Source organism: Tiliqua scincoides, chromosome 1 (genome assembly GCF_035046505.1).
Source record: "Tiliqua scincoides isolate rTilSci1 chromosome 1, rTilSci1.hap2, whole genome shotgun sequence".
NCBI lineage: Eukaryota > Metazoa > Chordata > Lepidosauria > Squamata > Scincidae > Tiliqua > Tiliqua scincoides.
The window spans coordinates 126,220,948-126,247,327 of NC_089821.1; the positions used below are offsets into that span (position 1 = coordinate 126,220,948).

At 43.2% G+C, this 26,380-nt stretch overlaps 1 protein-coding gene across 1 annotated transcript; it reads right to left on the reverse strand.

Moving 5' to 3' along the window:
- Positions 1-113: 113 nt before the first annotated feature.
- IDH1 (isocitrate dehydrogenase (NADP(+)) 1) lies at positions 114-22,096 on the reverse strand. Its single transcript, XM_066636708.1, has 9 exons — positions 21,878-22,096; positions 15,859-15,986; positions 13,316-13,607; positions 12,835-12,940; positions 6,168-6,345; positions 4,873-5,024; positions 3,671-3,811; positions 2,361-2,523; positions 114-508 (listed from the first exon to the last, which is right to left on the reverse strand). Exons 2-9 carry the CDS (start codon positions 15,978-15,980, stop codon positions 418-420), a joined length of 1,245 nt encoding a protein of 414 aa, XP_066492805.1. The 5' UTR covers positions 15,981-15,986; positions 21,878-22,096; the 3' UTR covers positions 114-417.
- Positions 22,097-26,380: the final 4,284 nt, after the last annotated feature.

Consider the following 26,380-nt stretch of genomic DNA (forward strand, 5'->3'; position numbering starts at 1 on the left):
AATCCTCTTAAACTCCTTTCCTGCGTCAGGTTTGGTTTTCAAAATTAAGACAAATGGTTAAAGAACCCAGTAAGGGCCAGGGAACAGTACTGGAAAACAAAACCTACTCCATGTTTAAAACAGTTTTACTATAGAACTTGCCCACCAAGCCTTTATTTATCATTCTCACAGAGCAGGAGAAGGCTGACTGACAAGAGGGACAACTTAAAACTGTCACAAAGGCAGTCATAGAGGCTGCCCTGATAGCCTTTAGCAATATAGAAAACCACTCACAATCCTAAGGAATGAGACAGTCCGAACAGGTTTCTATTTTTAGGTTGACTTCTCCTTGTACTCTGAAGTTTTATGCTAAACAACAACATGATTCACTCATCAGGCGAACAACCTTCTTTCCGGAGCAATTCTTGAGGCCTACTCTTAAAGTCTTGGCTTGGACAGCTTTGCCTTCAGATTTTCAGCAAGTTTATCCAGGAACTCAAAGGTGTTTAAGTAGTCAGAGCGCTTCACACTGAGATGAAAAAGAAAAGCAAACAGGTAGGTAAATATTTACAGGACAAGGTTTTATTTAGGACTAAAAATTCGGTTAATTTTTACAGTATCATGAAGGCAGGGACCAAAGGACAACATCTGTCACACCAACTAACAGTCTTCTAGCTAGGTTTACATTGCCTGGTGTGCACTAAACTTTGTTTGATGGGGACAAAGGTTGGCAGTTTACATATTAATGAATAAGACATCCTGCATAAAATAGGAACTGTTTTGTTTTGTCTACACCAGGGGTCTCTAAACTTTTTGACCAAAGGACCGCATCAAATATCTGGCACGGTGTCAAGGGCCAGACAAAAAAATTAAATATAAAATTTAAATATATATAGATATAGATAAATGACTGAAATGAATGAATGAATGGGCTCAAATGTCCAGAATCTCTCCAAGCACACTTAAATGGACCCCCATTCCCCCACCCCACAAGTACAACTCTGGTTGTGTTTGGTCAACTGGGCCAGAGGCTCTCAGGGGATCAGAGACTGGCCGCAGGCCGGATAGAGGCTCTCCTTGGGCCACATCTGGTCCCCGGGCAGGGGTTTAGAGACCCATGGTCTACACCAAACTGATTTTGGTTTGTTTATTCACTTCTGGAGGAAAAACCCCTAAATCACTTCTGCCCTTTCCAATTTAGTGCCAGTTTGCGATCTCATTTCTTTTAGGAGCCATTACGTTCCAAGAGGATTTCTACCCCAATATGAGATAGAGGCCTTAAAGTTGTGCCAGGAGTGCCACTGTGTGATAATTTCAGCATGTGATTAGACTTGATGCCTTTCACAAATTCATAAATAAAGGCTTGGCTGTTATGATGGTAGATGGTAAAGCATTGAGTAATCTGATTTTTACCAATGCCTTGAGTAGTTCTATTAAGTTTCTGTAACAGCTTGTCTTTTTGCTACCGTCTTGTATTAGAAAGCAAAAACTGAAGAGAGTACTAGGGACATTTTACAAAATGACAGCACCATAGTCTTTTCTCGATAGTGGGAAAAACACCAGACCTTTTATCACTTTCTCACTGAAACTCTCTATACCAGTGTTTCTCAACCAGCTGTGTGGGTACCACCAGTGGTACCTGAGGTGGAGTCTGATGGTACTTGCAGGACCCCTGCTGGCCCTGCAGGAACATGACACAGAGTGGTAGGATGCTTGGCTCGCGGGCAGAGCTCCAAAGCATGCTTTTCCATGGTCAAAAAAGCCCCCCCATCCACCCTGAGCCTCTTACTGGTGCTTTTAACGTTGGATCTGCCCTTCTAACCCAGAAGTCACTGGTGACAATGTCATTGCCAGTTACTTCCAGTGGTACTTTGAATAGGTGGACCATGTGAAGTGGTACGGTGGAGAGCAAACCTTGAGAAACACTGCCCTATACTTTTTCTTAAAGTAGCCTTTTATCCCACTTATCTGAAATAAGTGGTCACAGATAACTGTTTATGCTTCTCTAGTGTTTATAAGCTGTATGGCATAGAAATATTACCTATGCTTAATTTTAGTTGACAGTTATCTGTGCTTGAGTTTTTAAAAATGCAAAACAGCATTCACTGACTTTGAGTAAAAGATTATTCTATTTCTCAACAGTATGATGCTGAATTACATTGTTCTCTGATATGACTTTTTTTGGCTATTTTTATGGTCTTTTAATTGCTACATTGCTGCGGGTATTCTGACCAGGTTAGCTACCCTGCCGCTAACCCCATTGATCCCATAGGATCAATGATTCTGTATCTGTTGGACTTTCTAGGAAGCTAACCCCAGTAGATAATGAGAATTGATTGTACTTGAATATTTTCACACATTTTTTAACCTTGCATACTTACTTAGGTAGCCCTTTAATGCAAGCTGACAGATCTTTTGTCATGAAGCCAGCCTCAATGGTTTCCACACAGACTTCCTCCAATGCAGAAGCAAAGTTCTTGAGCTCCAAGTTGTTATCTAATTTAGCTCTGTGGGCTAGACCTCTAGTCCAGGCAAAAATAGAGGCTAGGAAAGAGGGAAAATTAATAAGAGATTGAGATTAACAAGACCTGTTGATCACCTTTGCTATCCATCTTCGTTCCTACCTCCCCTGCATGGATCCCAAGTGGATTTCAAATTCACCTGCCAATCAGAATCCTTGAAGTGAAAGTTATCCACTTAGCCTCCCTTCTATGATAATTTACTCTTGGCAATTTGTAGCAAGTAGCCTGATGACACACTCATCTGGATGCCCAACATTTGGGAATCTCTTCCCTTACATAGGGCACAATCCTAAACAGGTCTACTCAGAAGTAAGTCCTATTGTGTTCAATGGGACTAACCCCCAGGAAAGTGAGGTTAGGATTGCAGCCATAGTCTCATAAATTAAGATTGTTTCAAACTTCTTTTAAGAGATTGAGTGGAAATTTGATGATTCCTTACAACACTTGATACTGCTGAAGATAGTATATCACCTGTTAATATGTGTTTGTTTAGAACAGGGCAGTCCAACTTTGGGCAATGGGGGGACCCTTGTGTGACCCACCAGCTGACTGATAAGCAATTGGTGATAACATGACGACGTCACTGCCAGTTACTTCAGCATTCTCAGCCACTGAAGTAATTCGGCAGGCTCAGGACGCAAGCGGTGGAGGTGGGTGTGACGGGGCTTTCTATCAACCTTCCTCACTGTTCTGGCTTTTTCTTCTCCAAAGGAGAAGCTGGAACAGTGCTGCAGGGAGACTGAAAAGCTGCTGGGGGGGAGAAGCTATGGCCGGGCTTTTGGGGTATGCCCAAAAGGGACTCATGGACCATGTGTTGGACTACCATGGTTCAGGAAGTTCATCACTGTGCAGCAGCTTGTAACACAGAAATGAAGTTTAGCTCTCAATCTTTATTCAGCTGTGACCTTTGCCATTTGGCAACATGTTCTTTTGTATTGTGCAAGTGCTCTACAAGACTTTTAAGTTCTGACAGACCTGGGAAATACATTCCTCATATACCTAGAGCAGAGCTACATATACAGCATCATATGCAGAAACTGCATCTTGCACCACCTTATATAATCTAGCAGAATTTTCACTGAACTAGTACTCCCAGAGTCCTTAGGGATATGTTCAGCAGTTAAACTGGTCTAGGTGCTTAGTGCAGACACTTGGTGGAAGCTACTTACCAATAGGATTAGTGGAGGTTTCTTGACCTTTTTGGTACAAGCGATAATGACGGGTGACAGTGCCATGAGCAGCTTCAGCTTCAACAGTTTTGCCATCTGGGCATATCAGGACACTGGTCATCATCCCCAAGGAGCCATAACCTGGATGTGAAAATAAAATGGGCAAGGACTTTTCTGGAAACCTGGAGCTTTTCCATGGGTTTCTTATCATCTGTGTATATGTGAGAGATATAGGGGAGGGGTTGCTTTTATCCCAATAGCAATCTTTAAACAAACCTGACTGCTTATTTTTAACCTAGGATGCTGTTCGGTGGTCTCAAATGATTAAGAGGCATTGGACACAAACATGGTTACCAGCCATGGATGGATCTTCACAATTGAATCCAGCCAAATTAAGCATTTTCATATTCCACTGATTTTACTGGGAACACTAAGCATGTACTTAACTCCCACTGAAATCAAATACAACACAAAAGTGCTTAACTCTTTGGCTGGACAGTATCCCAGTGTTTTAGTCATATACTGTAACATATATATGGTAGAAAACTGTTTTGGTCTAAATGTACACATGAGAAGCTTGGTAACTACATTAAGTATACATATAGGGAATCTGGTGACAGCTTTCCAATGTCCACAATTTATCATTATTTAAACCATCACACAGGGTACTATGCAGCAAGACTAGCATCACAGTTATGCTGCTTTCTATATAATTTTTATAAGAGTCCATATACCCACAATCTGCACATTGTGTGCAAAGTTCATAATTTCACTGTTCCATAGGTCAAGGCAGGTATTTCTTCAAAGAGATGTGGGTGGAAAGTGGCAAAAGGGAACATAGTTTGATAGCGGGAGCTTATGGCAACTGAGAGCTGCATCAAAATCTGGAGACACCAGAGAACTAAGAGCCACTTACTAGTGGGATTTAGTCAAAATGGTACTTGCATGTTTTAGGAACAATCTCCTCTCAGGAATAGCAAAGCTTTTGCAAAAGGAAAGGGCTTTGATAGCCTTCTACATTTCTACTGTGCAAACAGAATTCTGGGCTGGATGGATCTTTGATCTAAGAAGCTTCTTCTAAGGTTCTAATCAGATCACAGCCTGCACATCCAGCTGATCTGAATACTTGTGGTAACAGTTGACTAATCGAGTCATCAAAACTTATCCTTGCAAGTTCACTACAATCTAAGAGTGGATCATACCTTGTGCAACTGAATCAGATTGCACATCACCATCATAGTTCTTGCAAGCCCAGATAAATCCTCCCTCAGATTTTAAAGCTTGGGCCACCATATCATCAATGAGCCGATGTTCATACCAGATGTTCTTGGCTTCAAACTGAGACTTGTATTCCCTGGAAGGCAAAGATAAGTCAATATAACATGTAACAATTACAGGGCTCTGTATTATGAATATGCAGACTTTAAGAAATGAAAGCTTGCATAAAGCCAGAGTGGGAGTAGGGAAGAATATCTATGTGTTACAACACAGAATGGGAACATACCTTATTACTTCCAACACATATACATTACTGCAATTTTAATGCAACATTTTCAGATGAAATTTAAAACCCTACTACACAACTCACAAAGTCTACTCACAAAAGGTTGATTCTTAATATATGTTGCATATATTTTAAATACAGTATGTATTTTACATATTCGTTCAGTGCTTTAAATGAACTATTTTTTTTACAAAAGGCAAAATGAGAATCAAAAAATTTTCTTGATTACAGCAGGTACAGACCCACCAGTGCAGTACACAGCTAGCTTGTGCTTGAAATCTGAAAAGTCATTTTTTTTCAGAGCTCAACCCCAAAGGGGAAAGTACACTAGAATACAGCAAAAGTGCTTCCGGGGTGGTCCTATTGCTTTCTGTCTCTACTCACACGAAAAGGGCTTTTGAACCCCACCCCCTTTTGCTGTGTGAATAGCAACACAGGTATTGGCAATGCCTTCCCTTTAGGTACCCCAGCTGCTCACTGCCATTCTCCTCACTGTGGCTCATGCACAGAAACAAGTGGCTGAGGTACACACTCCGGCTAGAACTCTGCCAAGGTCTCTCCTTGTTTAAAGTGCAAGAGAAGTGGCTCAAGAGCTCCTTTGCCTGTATCTTAGCTTGGGAGAAAGTTGTGGTGATGGGGATAATGTTCTTGTGAGCAGCAGACTATAAACACCTTTAAGGGCTGGTTTGGTGCCTGGATTTCCAGTTGCCCATCTCTATTTGGATTTTTCTTTTCTTTTTGGTGAAGTATAGCCCAGACTTTAAATCTGAAAAGTAGGTTCTACACTAACTCATTTACTCACAGCTTTCGTCACCACTATCAAATGCTATAAGATGTAGAACCAGTATAGTTTCCACTGGTTTAAGTAAAAGTAAACAAGCCTTTTTAGATTTGAGACTCAGCACTAACTATAGAAGATTTCAAGAAATGTTACAATTCCTTGGGATAGACCTGAAAAACCAAAAATATATGATGTATCAAAATATTGGTTACTTTTCATAGATCTCCTGAAAGATGTCCTTAAAACGCCCATCATATTTCTTCAAAATGGTATTTTTGGTGCTCATGTAAAGAGGCCAGCTTTTAGCCAATGCCATCTGGAAAGAACTGTGGGCAAAGTCCTTGATGGATTGGTCCAGATTGTACATTCCTAGAGCCACACCTCCGCAGTCTATACCACATCAAGAAGAAGGAAAAGAGGATTTAGGAGTAATAAAATTTCTGTTTTTGAGCAGCATAATATTTCACAGAACATATTTTGTCACATGAGCATGGTATTTCCAAATATAATGCAAAAGCCATTCATACATGCACAACTAGACCAGCCATCATGGACGGAACCTTTTTCATCACATGAGTGTAGAGACATCATCCACAGCAGTTCATGTAAACTGAGAACAAGATGGACAAAAGCATAGATGTTTGGAAGTGTATTTTCTCAAACCAGCTTGCTACACTGACCACTCCACCTTTTTGTCCTGACTAGTGCCACATAGCTTTGGAAATGGATATTTAAAGAGAAGCATGTTGCTAAGATTTCTCGGAATGGCAAGCATGAAGTACTAATTTTTTCCCCACAATTTTTCAACAGCCCATTGTACATTTGGAAAAAAAAAAATCTCCTCTTCAAAGACAAAATTCCCACATGATTTTGATGAGGTTGAATCCAGGTAAGTGTTTGTAGACAGGGTGATGCCCAGTATTTGCACCTATATCTGCATCCACATGGCTGTCAAATGTCTTGATGACTAATGCATGCAAATGGCTCAAACACATCTCCATGAACAGCAGGCTGAATTCTAGAGCAGTGGTCTCCAAACTTTTTGGTCAGAGGGTATATAGCTGGCATAGTGTCAAGGGCCAGAAAAATAAATAAATTTTAAGCCATTTCTGCCCAATGTTGCATATAAGCAACAGGGAGCAAATGTGTACCCCTGTGCATTGAGCAAAAATGGGTTAAATATAAAATTTAAATAAATACATTAGATACAGAACTTAGATGAATAAGCCCATTCATTTATTTATTCAAAGATCCAGGGTTTCTCCAAGCACCAGCACACGCTACAGAAATAAAGCACACACTCAAATAGGCTCCCATTCCCCCATCTCACAAGCAGCTTACTTGCATGTACAGGAATAGATAACTCAGAACCAGCACGTCACAGGAAACAAGTGTTCTGAGGGCCATGGAGGCCTCCCCAAAACCTCAGAAAGTCTAAGGCCTTCAGAGGGCCCAAAACGTCACTTCTGGTTTTTCAGGGAAACCAGGAAATGATGTTTTTAGGCCTTTAGAAGGCATTCTGAGGGGAGGCACATGGCCTCTTTAGCCTCAGAACACCCTCCAGTCGTGATTGGAGCACATGTCTGGTCACATCTGGTTGAGATGGCTTGCATCTCAGGAGCTTGCAGGGGACCAGAGGCTTGCCGCAGGCCAGATAGAGGCTCGCTGAGGGCCACATCTGGCCCTGGGCCGCAGTTTGGAGACCTCTGTTCTTGAGTACTGAACTGTTAAACTTATGGGGGGGGAAAGAGTTGGAGAGACAACTGTGATTACTCATTTCAATCACTTCAGTACATACATTTATACAAGAATCTGTAATGTATCTTTTCAGAAACCAGAATGTCTTGTGGCAATCATTTCATATCTACACATTGCAACATGAGAAAACTAAAGGAGTGCCCCACAATAAAAAAACAACGCTGCGATAACAAGTGCCCCTGCAGCAATGCCTTTCCTAGCAAAAGCAAAAACCGAACATTTATTTTGTTGGGCTTGTGCATGGTTTTTTATTTTATTTTTTGCCTCTGCTTTTAAAGCTCCTGCCTTCAGTTGCTGCATTGTTTTAATATGTGTTTTGTCCATTGCTTAAATACCATTTTTAAGATTTCTCTCTTAATTCTGCTGACTTATTGATAAATCTCTTTACAGCCCAATCCTGAGCTGCCTGGCACGCAGGGCTGCAGCAGCACCCAAAATGGCTGCCGCTACATCCTGCGCTCACCAGGCAGCCGATGCTGCCTCCTTGGGAGAAGGGGACTTTCGTCCCCTTCCCTCCGGTAAACTGAGTAGCCTTGCAATGGGGCTACTCACTTTTACACCGAGCCAAGGGTCGGAGCAGAAGTAAAAGCCTCCGTGTCAGGCAGCTAGCCTGACACGGAGGCTCTGGATCAGTGGAGCAAAGCTCCACTGGTCCCACCTCCCTTCCCCCAGCACGTCTCCTCCCTGCCTCCCCTCACTTACCTCTCCGCTGCTCAGCTGTCCGCGTGACCGCTGAGTGGCAGAGTTCTGGTGCTCCAGCAGCACTAGGCTAACACCAGCAGAGCACCAACACTAGGGTCTGCAAACATGCCTTACGGCATGTTTGTGACTCTGTGCACTGGCGGTGAGCTGGCACGTGAAGTTTAGGATTGGGCCCTGATTCTTTTACTATTTTATTACTGCTTCTATGATGTTGATTATTTTACTATGAGTATTTACTACGTACTACGATGTATTTTGATTTTAGATGTATTTTTGATTGTGAAAGAAAGGGAGAATACAAATCTACAAATAAAAATGAAAACCCCATCAATAGATATAGTGCAATGGTTAAGAAAATGAGAACAAGACATTAGATCAAATCTCAGCTCAGCCATTCAACTCACTAGATGGATTTAGGCAAGTCACTAGTCTTTCACCCCCCCCCCCCCCCCGAAATATGAGAATAATGATTTACAAGGTAAATCATTGGTGTACAGAGTACTCTTTTTTGTGGCTGGAATACTGCTGATGAGACCCAAAGCATGAAGGTCTGTTCACTGAGAACAAAACTTCAGTATGTCTGAACAGCTTCCAACGAGCCACCATTCTCCACTTGTTACAGTCTGCTAGTTGGCAGACAGCCTACAACCATTCACTCATGGCCAAAATGCAAACCAAGAATGAATGTAACGGACATCTCCAGCATCCTTTTAATAACTGCACTGCAGCTGCCAATTTTTTCTGCATTACCCAATGCATGGTATATGTGCAAATTTTACACTGTAACATTCACTACACTTCTACACTACACTTAATGAATACAACCATACATCTCACACTAAACAAAAACAACTACTCCAAAATGTACAGATGATGCGCTGGTGAACGATATCTCGTTCGCAGCCTAAGTGAATGAAGCCTCTTGTCTATACAGAGGACTGCAACAAAGTTAGCTCTGTTCCTGCACAGTCTCCTAGCAACTTTCCCAAGTTATGCTGAACCAATCAAGGCAGCTCTACCTCTACTGCTGACAACTTGCTTGGCCTCCCACTTGGAGTATGAGCTCCCTTGAAACAGGAGCCACCAAGAAGGCACTGCAAAACATTTAACATGTATTACTACTACTACACATTAGTTTCTGAGGGTTTAAAGTGCTCCAGATATACTGCCTAAGAAATCCTTAGTAAACAGATACAGGAATTTTTGGTTCCTAGAGTGGGTTGGCAGTAAATGCGGAGACAGTACTATTTAAATTTACACATAGGGCAGTGGTTCTCGAACGTTTCCGGCTCGCGCCTCTCCTGATCCTTGTAGCCATTGGCCACGGCTCCCCATTACAACACCTCACCTCACTTACCCCCAAAATGGGGATGAAGGTGTTATAATTATACACTAGAAACAAAAAAACAGCTGCCAGCACTGAGACTGCAATCCTAACCACACTTACTTGAGAGTAAGTCCCATTGAACAAAATAGGACTTATTTCTGAGTAGACCTGGTTAGGATTGTGCCCTGAGTTTGTTAGCAGCACACCTGGAGGGTTTTGGAAAGGGAGGAAGGAAGAAGTGATGAATTTGCTGGGAGAGGGGAAGACTTGGTTTTGTGTGTATCTGCTAATTGCAAACTGATGCAAACTGAGACCTAGAGACTGTTTGGCTGGAATCCTAACCCCACTTTCCTGGGAGTAAGTCCCATTGAACACAATAGGACTTATTTCTGAGTAGACCTAGCTAGAATTGTGCCTTTTGTCTTACAATAGCAGCCAACAGAGTACACCCCACCCCCCCACCCCCAGAAGAAGGCAGGGGATGGCTGAAAAGATATGGGGATTTTTATTTTTAGTCAATTTTTGGAGACAAACCATCAAGAGTGGCTTTTTTTCTTTTTTGAAGGGGGAAGAAAAAGAGAAAGGTGGATATCCTGGGTTAAGCTGACACAGACCCCAAGCCTATGTAGGTCTACTCAGAAGTAAGCCCCATTTGAGTCAATGGGGCTTACTCCCAGGAAAGTGTGGAAAGGATTGCAGCCACATACAGCAAGATTACAACTCACCCCAAAGCAGATGGGGGCTGCTCACACACATACACCCAGTATGCAGATGCCACCCCTGTTCCCCCCAGGCAAGACAGAGGGATGCAGGCTGGGGCATTTGGACACCCCCTACTAAGAGCAGGCTGGCTCCCTCCTTTGCTGAGCTGCTTGTGTTGCTGGCTCCCTCCTTCACTGAGCTGCAAACTCTACCCTCCCAGTTTGAAGCCTCTCCTCCAGCCTTGACCAACCCCAGGATGCCCAGGGTGAGGGGCACACTGGGAAATGTAGTCCCTGGGGTGAGGTTGCACATGGAGAGAGCTCCATGATGAGACACAGCACCTCTGCCTGCCCAGCCAGCCTTCTCTCCCACCTCCCCACACCATGTTTCACGCTGCCCCACCCACCTCATTCACAGCTGCAGAAAAGCAGCAAGTCAGCAGGCAGCATGTGCAGCAGAGCAGCCCAGTCCACCCCAGCCTCTCTCCCCTAGATACCTGGCGATGCCCCTGGCTAGCCACGCCTCACCAGGGAGGTGGGACACACAGATTGAATATCTCAGATATAGGGGATATGAGAAGCAGACCAAAATCTTTAAAAAGCTAACAGCCATTTCTTTCTCTCTGTTGTTCCTTCTGCAGAGCTATATCTCCTTCTGGACATGGAAATTCTTGATTCCAGCATTTAATGGGAACAAATATTACAAGATGGAAAGGGCTACACTGAATTGTACCTGTAGTGTATAGGCTACTATGCTTTGTTGTCTTGTGTGCTTTGCTGTGTGCTGCCTGAAGCATCTGGTGGACCACTGTGAGATACAGGAAGCTGGACTAGATGAGCTTTTGGCCTGATCTAGCGGGGCCCTTCTTATGAGCTCCTCCTAGTGTCTCTATTAATAATATCTATATACTGCTGTTAAACAATTAACAAAAGCAGTGTACATGGCAAAAAAAATTGAAAAGATGGTCCCTTTTTCCAAAAGAGCTCACAATTTGAAAAAGGCATGAAAGAGACACCAGCAAACAGTCACTGGAAAGGATACTATGTTGGGATGTATAGGATCACCTGCTTTCCCTCTGCTATTTATAAGAGAACCACTGTCTCTTCTACCCAGGTGTCCTTCTACCCAGCTGGCAGAGATTCTGTGGCTCCCAGCCAGTTCCCCAAAAAATGCAGCAACATATTTCCTTTAGAAAACATACATTCTGCATTTTCAAGTGCCAGAATTCATCTTTCCCTTGCAACCTTTTGCATTCAATTTGTACATACCAGCACTAGAATTATCTCAGATACTTCAATTACTTGAACTGAAGTCAATGAAATAAGCATAAATTCAAGTAAGTTTCACAACCACTGATTTCACAACTATTTGTGCAACAGTAAGGCTAGATCATTCTTGGGCTGTGCCCTTGCCTCGGGCAGCAGTAGCAAATGGGGCTGGGGAGAATAGCAGCTATGACAAAGCTGGCAGAACCAGACATACAGAACAGGAACATGGTGCTTTCTTCATACTTTGCCTGCTTCTGTTCTGAAACTAGCTATATGGAAGAGCTACTCTGAGGAGGAAATGAAGGGATGTGGCTTAGAGTCCTGCACCCTACCAAGGAGATTGCCAGCAAGTTCTGCGAGCAGACCCTTTGCACTCTCACCTCCAAGGTGGCAACTGCTACTCCACAGAGGACTAACAGCTCAAGTCTATGGTTCCCAGCATCCGGTGGAACAGTGGCGCCAAAATGATGACTGGTGTATCCTGTGGGTGCCAGGAAGCAGCCAGAGGTCTTCTTTCCCTCAGGGAAAGCCCTTTCATTCCCTCCCTTCCCCCTAAGAAGAGCCCCACAATGGGGCTTCTGACATCTGTGCCAGCTGTTTTACCAGCACAGATGGGAAAACCTAGGTGTTGGGCTTTGCAGCCTAACACCAAGGATAAGATCCGGCAGGGGAGGCCTCCACTTGTCCCACCCCCCTCCCAGGCTGGTTCCTCCCCCCACTCTGCCTTCTTCCCTCACCTTGCACTGTGTGGCATCCTTACAGTCCTCAGCCCAGTGGCAGCACTCCCTCCTCCCATGGTGCCATAAATGTGTTTTATGGCACATTTATGGCACCTGGCGCTGGAGCTCAGTGCCAGAGCCTAAGACCCACAGGACTGGGCCCTAAATCTGCCCTGGGACTTCTAGTCACTGATCTCTAGTTTATGATCTGGGATCCGTTACTTGAGGATAAGGCCTCCTTGTAAAATAGTTCAAATTGTCCTAATTGTACAAGATCTAGTACAGCAATATATCTTAATTGTGCACTGTTTTTTCTCACACACAAACACAAATTCCTCTATATGTTCTTCCAGATCAAAATATCCTTTATACTCAACACTTCCTTTAACCCCAGAGTACTTACTTTCAAAGTTATGGACCAAATAAGTTACAGGTTTGCCTCCATCCTTCGGTGTGTAGGTCATCTCTACCTTTCCAGGCCCAGGAACTACAAAGTCTGTGGCTCTGTACTGCAAGAGAAGAATCACAAGCAAAATGTCAAAAAAGTAAAATGGCAGCTCTGACTGGCAATAGATCTGAAAGCACCTTTTTATGTGTGACCAGAATCACAAACGCTGTATGCATGGAATCAGGATTTTTTAAAAACACTTCATAAGAAAAGGGGAAAAACAGCACTCGTTTTAAATACTTTCTATACCCAGACCAGTAACATTCACAATCTATTTTAACTAATTCAGTCCAGTCTATTCCAACCTACCAAATCTCTAACAGGCATGCTTTATGACTCCAGTACACTGAGCCGCATTCCATTCTCTACTGCAACATGTCTGACAGGTTGACCATAAGAACAGCCATGAACTCAAAATGCTACTTAACGTACTCACTTGGTCTCCATAAGCATGACGGCCAATGATGATTGGCTTTGACCATCCAGATACCAGCCGGGGAATGTTTTTACAGATAATGGCTTCCCTGAAGACAGTGCCCCCCAGAATGTTTCGGATTGTTCCATTTGGAGATTTCCACATCTGCTTTAGCTTGAATTCTTCTACCCTCTTCTCATCGGGAGTGATTGTGGCACACTTGATTCCTACATTATACTTCTTTATAGCTTCTGCAGCTTTCACGGTGACACTGTCATCTGTGGCATCACGATTCTCTATGCCCAAATCGTAGCTGCAAACAAGTCCCCCCAAGTCAATCATTTGTAAGTGTCTTGTACAGCCATCCAAGGCACTATTAAAATGTATCTATTGCTCTACAAGCTAAGGATAGGATATACTTTTGAAAGCTTAGGAGAACAACAGAAAATGAAACGAACAGCTAAAACAACCTCACACTGATGAAACCACCATTCTGTAGTAGTACACAAAGAAAGGTTTATTATGATTTCCTACAGGCAGTGCCAAGAAATCTTCAGGAAACTGAGTACTGTGGTGACTATTTCTTGAAGAACTACTGCATGCAGAAAATTTCAGATATTAAATACAATAGTTGAAAGACTGAATCATGAGTTGATCATGCTTGTATCTTAAGAAAGATACTCATGATTGGAAATCCAATCAGGCAGGTTATCATTATAAATGATCTAAGTGTGCCAACTTATTAGATGGTTTGAAAGATGGGCAGAACTTGCGTAGGTCACCTAATACTCACACAGAAAGCACCTAATCTAGATGTAAGGGCAATTTCATAAAATTAATTTCCAGAGCTACCAGAATTGTGAACTAGGGCAATGCATGAGCCTAAACTAGACAGATGTCTTGGTACACCCATTCTACGTGTGCTTGTGTTAAGAATTAAAATTTGTCCAGGCTCACATATGTGAGATTACATAATAGGCAATAAGCAGCTATGGTTATCAGTTGCCAATTCTGTTTTGGTAACATCAGCTCTAGCAGAGCAGTATATCTTGTTTGGCAGACAGCTGAGTATCCAGAAAAAGTAAATGCTAGAGAAATGGGGTAGGAGTAAAGGCTCCCAGGTTTGACTTACAAAATGCTCACACTGTCTGACACTGAAAAGACCTTGCTATGCTTCAGAGGATATTTTGAAGGGTACTGTGTCAATGACCTTGACTATTTTAATTATGTTAATCCTTCTTTTATTACAGAACCACAGTTCCTCCTGGGTTACAGAGGACCGGAGTTAAACAGAAAGGGACACAATGAGGGTGCAACTTTACAGCTAGGAAACTATGTCAAGGTTCACCCTGGCAGTAATCATAAAATCTACATGCAGCAGAGTTACTCAGAAGCTAGGAACAGACAGGAAAGTAGAATGCAGGACTGAAAAGCAAATCAAAAGGAAACTGCAAGATGTCCATAGAGTTGCCACTCAGAAGGACACTCATGCCTGGAAAAGTTAAGTAGGAGACAAAAATATAAACACCTGAAGCTCTCCCCCAAATAAGCCCTTTTCATATGTTTCAGACTTTTTTGCAGTTCTGTTGGCTTCCATCAGTGCATACCTGTAGTCCTCTGCAGATATTACAAATGCTTATAAAAGAAAGTGTAGAGGACCTCAGGATCATGCTGGTTTAGCCCCCTGCTTGATGGGGGCATCAAGCAGGTGGCATGATGGGGGCATCATGTTGGCTCTGCCCCCTGCTTGCCCACAATCACATCTATAGGAACAAACACTGAACACAAGGAAGTTGGCGAGTGATGCTAATGTGCATGGGTGACTGATGGGGTAGCGAGGCAAAGCCAGCAGGATCCCAGGAGACTTCTGCATGCATTTATAACTTCTACCCAGGGCTATAGATATGCACCAATGGGAAGAATTGTACATTTTATCAGTTCACTCCCAGAACCACAAAACAGTCTGAATAACTGAAAATGAGAGAGGTCCTTTTAACATCAGCTGAAAATCTTAAGTGATTCAAGCTGGACAGACATGGGAAAGGAAAAAGAGGTGCCAAGTTCCTATTTTCTAACCTGCTCAAGTTTAAATGGACCCCAAGTCTTTAAAGACAGAGTCTGCTCAACAGATGTGAAAGGTCAGGAGCAAAAGTTGGCGCACAAGAGTTCACAAGTCAACACATTATTTCATGCCCTAGAAAGGAGTCAAGAAATCAGATTTCAGAATCTGCACCTAGTGATGACCCTGCAGCAGCACCCTCTGAAAGGCACCAGGTTCCAAGGCACTCAATCCTACCTGAAAATGCCAGGGACTGCTTGATGTGTTCTGTCACTGACCTGTGATCACTTCCCAAAGGTAGCTACAGAAGTTGTCCATGTGATGCAATTAGTAAACAATTTGTCAATTACAATGGCACACAACTTTTCTGACGTAGGAGATTAATAATATATGAATAGGTTCTCAGAAAGAAAGACACGTGAAGCAAGACTTTCTAGTTGGACAAACACATAAAACTTTTGGCAAATTTCATGTGACCCAGAAGTTTTGTAAGGCCCATGTGTACCTGTGAAGGTCCAGATCCACGTAGGGGAAAATCAGCTTTTCCTTAATCAGTTCCCAAATCACACGGGTCATTTCATCCCCCTGCATCTCGACAACAGAACCTCCATGGATTTTTTTAGACATTGTAAACTACAAAAAATAAAATAAAATTATATGATGCAATACAGGTTGGATAATGACTATCTTTTCTGCCATTCATATTTTCTTTAAAAAGACCCAAAACAGGAAAATTATGCACATCTATTCAATTTATGCAAATAAACTGATTTTGCTTGTGCTCTATGCTTCATTCTGAACAAACATTTGAGACTGTTGCAGTTTCTTTGGTGTATGAAACGATGCAATGACAAAAGGAAGGGTATGAATGATAAATTAGGCTGCAATCCCAAGGACACAGGGATCTAGCCCCAGTGAGCTCACTGGGACTTGCATCTGAATAACCCTGTTTAGGACTGTGCTGTTAAAGTCATATGAGCAGAATCCATGAACAAGTAACAGCAAGCCATACTGGCAGACAGGTAGGTCCCTGAAAACTGTGGCAAATGGTTTTATTTTTTTAAATGCAACCCACAACCATAACAGCTAGAAACATTCTTTTTAAATGAAAGATTTGACAAGTTTTAGCTATTTCATAGCTAAATTCAGAAAAGGCTTTCTGAGAAAGCTGCTTAGATGTTAGAAATAAGCAGACTACAGTAGCAAATTTTATTGACCTGTCCTTATTTCTTATTCTGAATTCATTTTTACACTGGACTGGCATTCTTAAAGGTTAAACTGGAATAACTGGGTTACCCCTAAGCATTTGCAAGGAGAAGGGTTTCTTCTAATTCCCCACTTTTTTTTTGGTTGTGGTTCATAAGCCTCTCAGAGGAATGCCAAATTGCATGTGTCTATCATCTGGAAACAAAACACCCATCTTCTTCCCTTTGTGAGCCAAAGTACAGTATACATATCAAAGGAAAGATACAAAGGCAAAGAAGGAATCAAGGGCAGAACAGGTCGGCTCCCACACAACCACCAGGGTAACCAATACATACATGTCCAGAGCAGTGTAGTTACTGTTCCCTTGTGGTTGCATTGCACAGAACTACCATGGCTCCTACACATGCAATCCTAGCAATCATATGTGATTTCACGATAGAACTCAGTAACACATGCATTGGAAACCAAGATGACAGTTTTCATGAGATTTTCAGTCATGTTCATTTCTGAAATCATCAGACCTAGCAAGGAAGTCCACCCTCTGAGAAGTTGTCGAATCCAAACTATACTGTCTTGGGTGTCCTTCGGGGAGAAAGGTGGAATACAAACCTAATAAATAAATAAATACCACCATGAAACACTATAATTGTTGTTTTCTTTATTTAATGGCCAGGATGCTTAGATGAGAGTTTAGAGCTCACATGCTCAGCTATAGCAACGCTTGGCTGCAGAGTACGAGACTGAGGAAACGGCCATGACTAGAATGTACACCCTGTGATCTCACAAATTACCTGTTCACACAAGTAGAAAGTGACTAAGGAGGCAGCTGAACACAGCATGAAAGGCAATGACTTCACCCAATTACCTAGGGCCATTACTTTATAGAATTATGGGTCATCTGGGTATTGGAAAACCAAAAGTTTGGCCAACAGAGATCCCTCCCCTAAAGTGTTTTGAGTGGTAAAAGTCCAACCATAGATTAGCTTTATGAAAGTGAGAGTTCACCTGGCAATCAAGTAGGAGGGGAAAAAAAACAATGGCTCATACTTGCACCTTGACCCTTGTCAACAAAAGCTCTGTTCTAAAACATTCCATGGTTTACATGTAATCCCTGCAGCTATTTAGTTACAGTTGTGGGTTATGAAAGTCCAATGACTTGACAATTTTTTACTTTCTGAAGAAATCCAATACCTTCCTTTGTATGCAAAGATAAACGCTAGATGCGAAAGCACTCCTTTCATTGGCGCAATCAGGATTTTTAATCTCAAATAATACTTTACAAAGATTCACAGGGTTTCTTTCTTCCATGAGATTGCATACCTACTCACAAGGTACATGAAAGTGTTAGGCAGTAAAGTGTTGCCATGATGGCAGAAATCACTGACAGTTCATGCTTTCACTTCTTTGCATAGTGCAAGACCCTTGCGTGGCTCAGGACAGGCTACATCTGCCCACACAGAGAGGAAAGTAACTATGTGAATCAGCCTCAATTCAAAGGTCCGGGCTTTAAGGCTGCATGAACTCTGCAATGCAGACAGGCAATTTATATCAATCAAAGCCAATTTCTAGATTGCATCTTTTCGTCATACTCTAGTTCAGCCAGAAGAACAGAATGTGCAGCAAGCTGTGCTGATCCAAAGGTGCGGCTATGAAGCAGGTGTGGGTGTGATTGTCAAAGGTTGACATCAAATTCAAGAGGGAAAAGTAAACAGGCTTCAATCTACAAGAGCAAGTGAAAACAGCAAGTCTGCTCTCTGCCAGCCCCAACAGTAGGCTGCCCAGTTTTCATTAAGTGGAATATCCATGTCTGTGCACTCTGCCTGCAGAAATGCACTGCTGCCACCTCGCCATGGCTCCCTGCAATCCACTAGCCCCCTATCTGCCTCACTTGACAGTCATAAGAAAAGGCACTTGTTAGTTTAGAAATGCATACCTTTCTCCTACATTGTTTATACATATCGGAGTACATGCTCAAAACATAGAAAAAGGGGTAGAATAGCATAAGTACCATGTCACATATATCATTCAAAGGGAGTGCCTTCAGTTTGCAGAATGTCTATATGAACATTGCCCAATGAACTTTTTGTATTTTTAAATCAAATACTCTGATCATGGTCTACAGACATCTGCTGTTATCTGGTTGGGCTTGGTCAATACAGAAATGCAAGGGACACGTGGAAGTCTAACAAATACCACCCTGAACTCCTTGGGAGGAAGAATGGAATACAAATGCAACAAAAAGTGAGCTATTCTATAAGAACAGCTCCAACCACTACCCACAGACAAAGAAAACCCTGCCAAAATAAATGAATTTTTCAGCCCAATTTCAGCCCCACTGGTGGAACAAGTATTCTGCCAGCACTAGTTGCTCAAAAGCAGCCATAAAGGATGATCTGGCAGTGCACGCTGCCAGAGCACTGGCAGGAAGTCTGGAGCCTTCCCATGTGTGTCATGGGAAGCACTGGCCACATGCCAGAGCAGGTAAGCTGGTGCAAGAGGTGAGAAGGCTGTGGGGAGAAATGGGGTGTGGTGGCTGTGGGACAGGTGAATCTGGCAGTTATGCCACATGCCAGGTCCTATCCTCTTTTTCTGCAGCCTCTCCACACTTTTTCTCTCCTCAGACTTGCTCCAGTGAAATTGCTGGAAATCCAAGGAGACCCACTGTGGAGCAGGAGCTTACAGAGGGGAAAGGAAATTTCAATCCCCTTTCCCCTCCAATGCCTCCTGCTCCGCCCTCCTCCACATCTTTGCTTCAAAATGGCCCAGTTTTATTGATAGAAATACAAAGCTTAAAAAAGTATTTAAAAACATTTTCAAAGCCATACCAAATCTGTAGCACACCACAGAGAGGTACCTGTATTAGAACGAGGGCTCTCTTGATCTGATGTATGAAGAGGTCTTTCATCCACAAAGGCTTATGCCATAGCACTTTATGCATTTGATCAAGGGAGCCCTTGTCCAAGTTGGTTAGTCTTGAAGGTGCCACAGGTCCTTTTTGGTTCAAAAAAAGCTTATACTGTACTTCAGTATGATTTTTTTCCTGACAGTAGGCACAAGATGCTGAAATAGCCAATTCTTTGACAATTGATCCCTAACCAGAGAAGTGAGAAGAGTGAAAGAATTACTAGAGCAGTGACTTTCTAAGCATAAGATTTTATGCAAACTTGACCTGCTTCTAAAATAGGGTGCTGAGATGGGTTTTGTAATATAGAAATTCCATGCCTAGAATAACAGGTTGGTTTTGAAAATAAATTTTGGAAACAGATCTGTTAACAGTACGGTACATTGGTTCACCCAGATTAATCTGCTGAGCTTTTCCCTCCCCTTTAGAGCCTCTTCTTAAGGCTGTTTCCCTTCAAGTACACTTCATTTTCTGTTTTCTTCCATTCTTTCCAAGAGCCAGTTTTTGATTCAATTTCTATACTGAGGCCAAATTTACCCTGCACACCCTTCTGGATTCCACAGATCTCTCTTCACCTTTCCCCTATTTATGTTCCAGCCTTCCAGTCAAGAGAGACTGGAACACAGCTTCCAATTTTACAATCAATATAGGACATGAAGACATATCCAGCAAATTAATTATCATGATAAAGAAAATGCTTACAACTAAATTATGCTATTAGAACTCAGGCTTGGAAAGATCTACATCCCTGGGAAAGCAGCCTGGGGTTCAACATTAAAAGCCTATCCTCCTTCATGGTCCTTATGGCTTTTCATGCAATTGCTTTAATTTGATTGTCATTTTTGTTTCTCTCCTTTAAGTGGTAAACACCACAGAACAGTGAAAAAGTCAAAAATGAAGCATTTTCAATATCCTGAAGCTGTAGTTTATTATACTGAAGTTAGGAGTGGAAAATTTGAAAATACGAGTAGATTACAATTCAATTAGTCACACCAAGTAATAAACGTATACTCCAAACTCTAGCATATCTAGTAATATTAGCATATATATTATATTATTATTAAAGACGTTATCTATTATGAAAGAGGCCAGAAAACAGCACAAGATAGGGGAGGAGCAATTGCTTAATAGAGGAGATATACTATTTTCTACACTACACTTTCCACAAGCTTAGAAGCAACTCAAACAGCAGCTGTTTTGCAAAACTCCTGATGTAAAGTACAAAGAGCAGTAGTATGCAACCCACTATCTTTGTACACAAAGAGGGCAAAAGGATAGTAACAGTGCAAACATGTCACGTAAAGGGAAGGGGCCTTTCTAGGTAGCCTCTTTCAAAACACCCTACCTCCCAAGTGCACAATTTTGGTAAAAGATCAAGGGCTTTAATGCTGGCTCCTCTGTTTTCATGGCATGTAAACCAACTGTCTTGATAGAGTTTTATCTCAGTGGAATTCCATAGCCCTAGTAATTGGGCATCCTGACATTTTCGATAGTGCCCCCCCACACTGACTGGAATGGAATTTTGGATACAGTACATTCTCATAAATCAGGCTTTTACTTTAAGACACACTAGTGTGTGCAGATGGTCTGCACTTGTGCTGTGGGAGTTTGGGGGAGGATCATTTGTTAGTAGGGCCACTGGGGGATGCGAGCCCCAGCTGTCAGTGCAGTGTGCCTTGTCAATTGTCAAAAAACTGATGGTGTGCCTTAACAATTTTAGTGCCTTGTCAGAGTGCAATGAGCGGAAAAGGGTTGAAAATCACTGCTTTAGGATAATTAATACCTACTGGTTCTCCATTAATACGAAGCAGGCACCACTACACACAAAAGCAAGCACTGAACTGAAGCAGCAGAGTGGAAAAATCCACCGTTATACTATACAATCAAGTAAACAAAACCGTGAACAGATTACTACATTGTGTTATCGAAGTGATTGCAACAGATCAGATTTAAATCAAGTTTACTTAATAGGGTGGTGAATAGCTTTCAGTGTCATCTTTGATTTCTACCATGGGGGGGCAAGTAGGATGGGAAAGAGAGAAGAATTAATGAAAAACAAGCTGGGGGGGGGAGAACAAACCAAAATATGGAACTAGGAGCCCAATCCTATGCATGTCTACTCAGAAATAAGTCCCATTATAATGAATGGGGGTTTATTCCCAGATAAGTATGGACAGGATTGCAGCCTAGATGGGGATAGTGGATCCATATTCATTGCTCTCAGGATTTGTAAGAGAGAATATGGAGACACCCTTACAGGGTGTAGTAGCTGACCAAAGACTGCAATCCTATTCATATTGACCAGGAAGTAAGCCCCATTGACTATCATGGGACTTACTTCTGAGTAGACATGCCTAGGATTGAGCTCAAAGAAAGGCGAGAAGAGGAAGGAAGTTGAAGCCAGGACATCATTTACCTCAGTGGCTGGATACAAATCACTGGACTGCTCTGGGGGTCTCCAATGATGACAGAGGGTGCAGGTCTCTCAGCGGCCCCTTGCAGCTGCAGCGATTGCAAGTGACACTCCCGTTGTTGCTACTACCAGGAGTAGTTATGTCGCAAAGGCAAGAAGAGGGCTGGCTGGAGCTGAAGGCGAGGCTGCCCAGGCCACGCCTGCCCCTGATCGCGCCGGAGGGAAGGAGAAAGCCTCTCCCAGCAGCAGGAGCCTGACGCCCCTTTGCAGCCGCGCTTCCCCATTGACAGGAGCAGGGAGGGAGGGCAGCACTTCGCCAATGCGCGCTTCCCACGCAGGCTGCGAGAGGGAGAGAGGGGGTGAGGTTCCAGGGTGGGGAAGAAGCCCGTCTGCCAATGGGGAGAAGGTGGTGGAAGGCAGAGTGCAGAGCCGGGAGGCTCTGTGCATTGCTAGGGCTGCAGGAGGGCGCAGAGTTTGTAGGGCTCTGCAGTGGGGTGCCCTGCCCTGTGCAATCAAGACCCGGGCATCCTGAGGGTCCACCCTTGGGAGATCAGGGGGGTGGAGTTCTGGGTGTCAGCACCCCTGGAGCCTAAGAGCCCAATCCGATGCATGCCTCCTCAGAAGTAAGGCCCATTGTAGTCAATGGGGCTTACTCCTATGTAAGCGTGGATAGGATTGCAGCCTCACAGCCCAATCCTAGGCATGTCTACTCAGAAGTAAGTCCCATTTTAGTCAATGGGGCTTACACCCAGGTAAGTGTGCATAGGATTGCAGCCTAAGGGCCCAGTCCTAGCCAACTTTCTAGCACCAGTGCAGCTGCAATGCAGCCCCAAGGTCAAGGAGAACAAATGTTCCCATCCCTTGAGGAGGTCTTCACGACTACTTCCTCAGTACAGGAAGCAGTGCACAGCCCATTGGCATAGCAGCACAGGCATGGAAGAATTGGATAGAAATAGGCCCTTAGTGTGGAACTAACTAGTAGTTGAAGGAGAAAACTAAGAACAGGCACTGTCCAGCCATGGAGCTAATTGCACCAGCTCTGGGCCCCCTCACTGTGAAATTTCACTCCTCCCCTGGAGATGCATGGAAGGAGGCTGCATTGCAACTGCAGGGCAGATCCTGAAGCCCTACTTCAATCTTAGCATTGTCTCCAAGAGTAACTCTTTACTCCCCCAAGAACAAAACTTGCATGGCAGGCTCACTTATCTTAGAGCCATTCACTTATATCTAAACCAGTGGTTTGAGCAGTGTTTCTCAACCAGTGTGCTTGGGGTGGTGTTTGGTGGTACTTGGGGACCCCTGCCCTCTGACTAGGAATGCAACACAACAAATAGTGGTAGGAGGCTCCAAAGCATGCTTCTCCACATTAAAAAAAAGCCTTCCTGTCCTCCCAGAGCCTCTTACTAGTTGCATCTGGCCTCCCAACCCATAACTGCCAGTTCTTTCATCATCAGTTACTTCCAGTGGTACTTTGAATGGGTGGACTATCTGAAGTGGTCCATTAGAGGAGGACAAACGTTGAAAAACACTGGCATTAAAGACAGGAAAAGGATGCATGTGAAGATGCATATCGGCTGGCATAGATATACTATACTCTAAAAGCAATGGTCTTCAATTCTTTTCATGCCCCCTTGCTGATCCTGTCCTTTGTCCTGGGACCTACTCTGCCCATCCTTTGCCCCACCTGCCCTGTTTCCACCTACCATTTGTGTCTTCACAACAACCCTGTAAGGTAACAGTCTGAGCTGGGCTGGCCTTAAGAACTGCGGGGGGGGGGGGGCAAGACAGTGAGAAGAAGCTGTGCAGGATTATATCAAGAACTCAGATAAGACAGCACCATTGATGGACCGAATCCAAGCCCTCTCTTGCACAGGCTTTGAAAGGTTGCCAAGTTCCCCAAAATGAGGCTCCACAACTCCATTGGGTTCACAACTCACAGGTTGAATAACACTGCTCTAAAGCAGGGGTGTCAAACATAAAGGTAAAAACCAAAGGTGCTTTCCCCAGAAGAGGCCTGCCAATGAACTGAAAATGCGGCACGTTTCACTTATTATGTAAAGGTAATCTCAGGCCTCAGCCTCAAATCTATAACATGGAGGTAATAGGACTGAGGGCCTAATCTATCCAGCTTTCCAGCACCAGGGCAGCCACAATGCAGCCTCAATGTAAGGGAACAAATGTTCCCATACCTTGAGGAGGCCTCCAAGACTGCCTCCCCAACTCAGGAAGCAGTGTATATCCTATAGGCACAGCAGCACCAGCACTGGAAAATTGGATAGGATTGGGCCCTGAGTCATGTTTCAGGGCTGCTGGAGTATTTCTGAGGTTATTTTAATAATATATACTCTGCTTTTACATGCTGAAATAAGCAGAAGGTAACTTTCAATGGGTAAAAGATTTAGAACCACAAACACAAAGAAGTCTCTCTCCACTAACCACCCTCCATCTTCTATCTAGCTGGTGGTGTGTTGGGCATATGGGAGGGTTGTTTTCTCAAACCAGTATTGTGTGTGAGAACATGGACCAGAATATGCTAGGTGTTTTTAGGCACTGCTTTTCCCCCAAGATTTACACTGATACTTTGTATTGTATAAGTGACTCATGCCTGTGTTTCAGTGCATGCATAGATGTAGGAAGAAAGCCAATAAACTCTCCAATGAATCAATATGTTTAGCTATAGCTTTTTGGCTTACCCTCTGAAAAAGGGTAAGGATTATGGAAAAATCCCCCCCCCCTTATTACAGCATGTTATTTCTTTTATGTTCCATTAAATGTCAACATAAAGAGCTTAACTTTGACTGAACTGTCCTGTCATGTGTAAATCCTATTGGAATCAATGGAACTTGTGTTTTCATATTGTGTTTTGGATTTGGTTGTAAAGCTAAAGTTGCACATAAAAATCTTCTTGTAGTCAAAAGACACAGCCCTTGTCCTCTCCTAGAAGTCCATAACACTTCTATGGACCTCTCCAACTGTAACACTTCTATCTCAGTGACTGCTTTGTTCTTCCCACCCAATGTTTTTCCCACCTTCTCAGAGTTACTCCACACAAGGTGGGTGACAAACTCTCCTGTTGTATGCTGAATCCTCACTAGTTGTCCATGTTGCTCAGTGGCATAAATTACATGATGTCAGAACCCTTGTGGAGAAATGTGGCAACTCATCTTGTCATATCTATAGAAGTATTTGTTTTTGAGACAAAAGAACTGGACAGCTTATGACACAGTCCTATGCATATCTACTCAGAAGTAAGTCTCATTATGTTCAATGGGGTTTTGTCCCAGGAGTATGTATAGAATTGCAGACTTCTCAGCTTGTCTTCATCTAGATTATAATAGATCTCAGAGGAGTGACAATGCTCTGTCTCAGTTGCACCACTTTATATTTCAAATGATTGAATGCTTGTCATACAAATACTCCAGCTAATAGAAAACATGTGAGTCTTAGAGAATAGTTTTACAATGAAAGCCTAGTCTTGTCTACTCAGAAGTAAGTCCCATTGAGTTTATTTCCACATTTTTATACCACCCTTCCTCCAAAGAGCTCAGGGTGGTATGTATGGTTCTTTATCTCCTTTTTTGTCCTCACAACAATCCTGTGAGGTAGGTGAGGCTGAGAGGTAGTGATTAGCCCAAGGTCACCCAGAAAGCTTCATGGCTGAGTGGAGTTTTGAACCTGACTCTCCCAGCTCTAAATCCAACTCCAACCTAGCTTGCTCACAGTGCAAATCCTATGCATTTTATAGTTAGAAGTCCCACTAGGTTCAGTGGGGTTTATGCTCAGGTAAGTGTGCATAGGATTGCAGCCACGCTTACATACTGGTTTTGTATGTGGAGGAATTTTTGTACAGAAGAGTGACTAATCATGGTGCGTGAGCTTGCACTTGGAATCTGAAGTACACTCTGAACCCCCGTTTACTACCTCAGTGATGACCAGGGGCCCAATCCTATCTAATTTTTCAGTACTGGTGCTGCTTTGCCAATGGGGTATGCACTACTTCCTGTGTTGGGGAAGCAGTCTCAGAGGCTTCCTCAAGGTATTTGTTCCCTTACCTCGGGGCTGCATTGCAGGTGTACCGGTGCTGGAAAGTTGGATAGGATTGGGCCATAGGTTCTTGCCTTTCCTGTATACTTCTAAATCAATAGTTCCCAACCTGAGATACAGTTAGCCCCAGGGGTACTTTCGAGGACCTTTAGGGCCCAATCCTATCCAACTTTCCAGCACAGGTGTAGCTGTAATGCAGCCCCAAGGTAAAGGAACAAATACCTTGAGGAAGCCTCTGTGACTGCCTCCCCACCACAGGATGCAGTGCATGTCGCATTGGCACAACTACACTAGCACTGGAAAATTGGATAGGATTGGGCCCTGAGTGGTACTTCAAAATGAATTGAATAATGGTGGGAAAAGGCAGGTCTGTATTAGAGCCCATGACATGCAATCCTATGCATGTCTACTCAGAAGTAAGTCCCCTTATTATCAATGGGGTTTAATCTGAGGTAAGAGTGG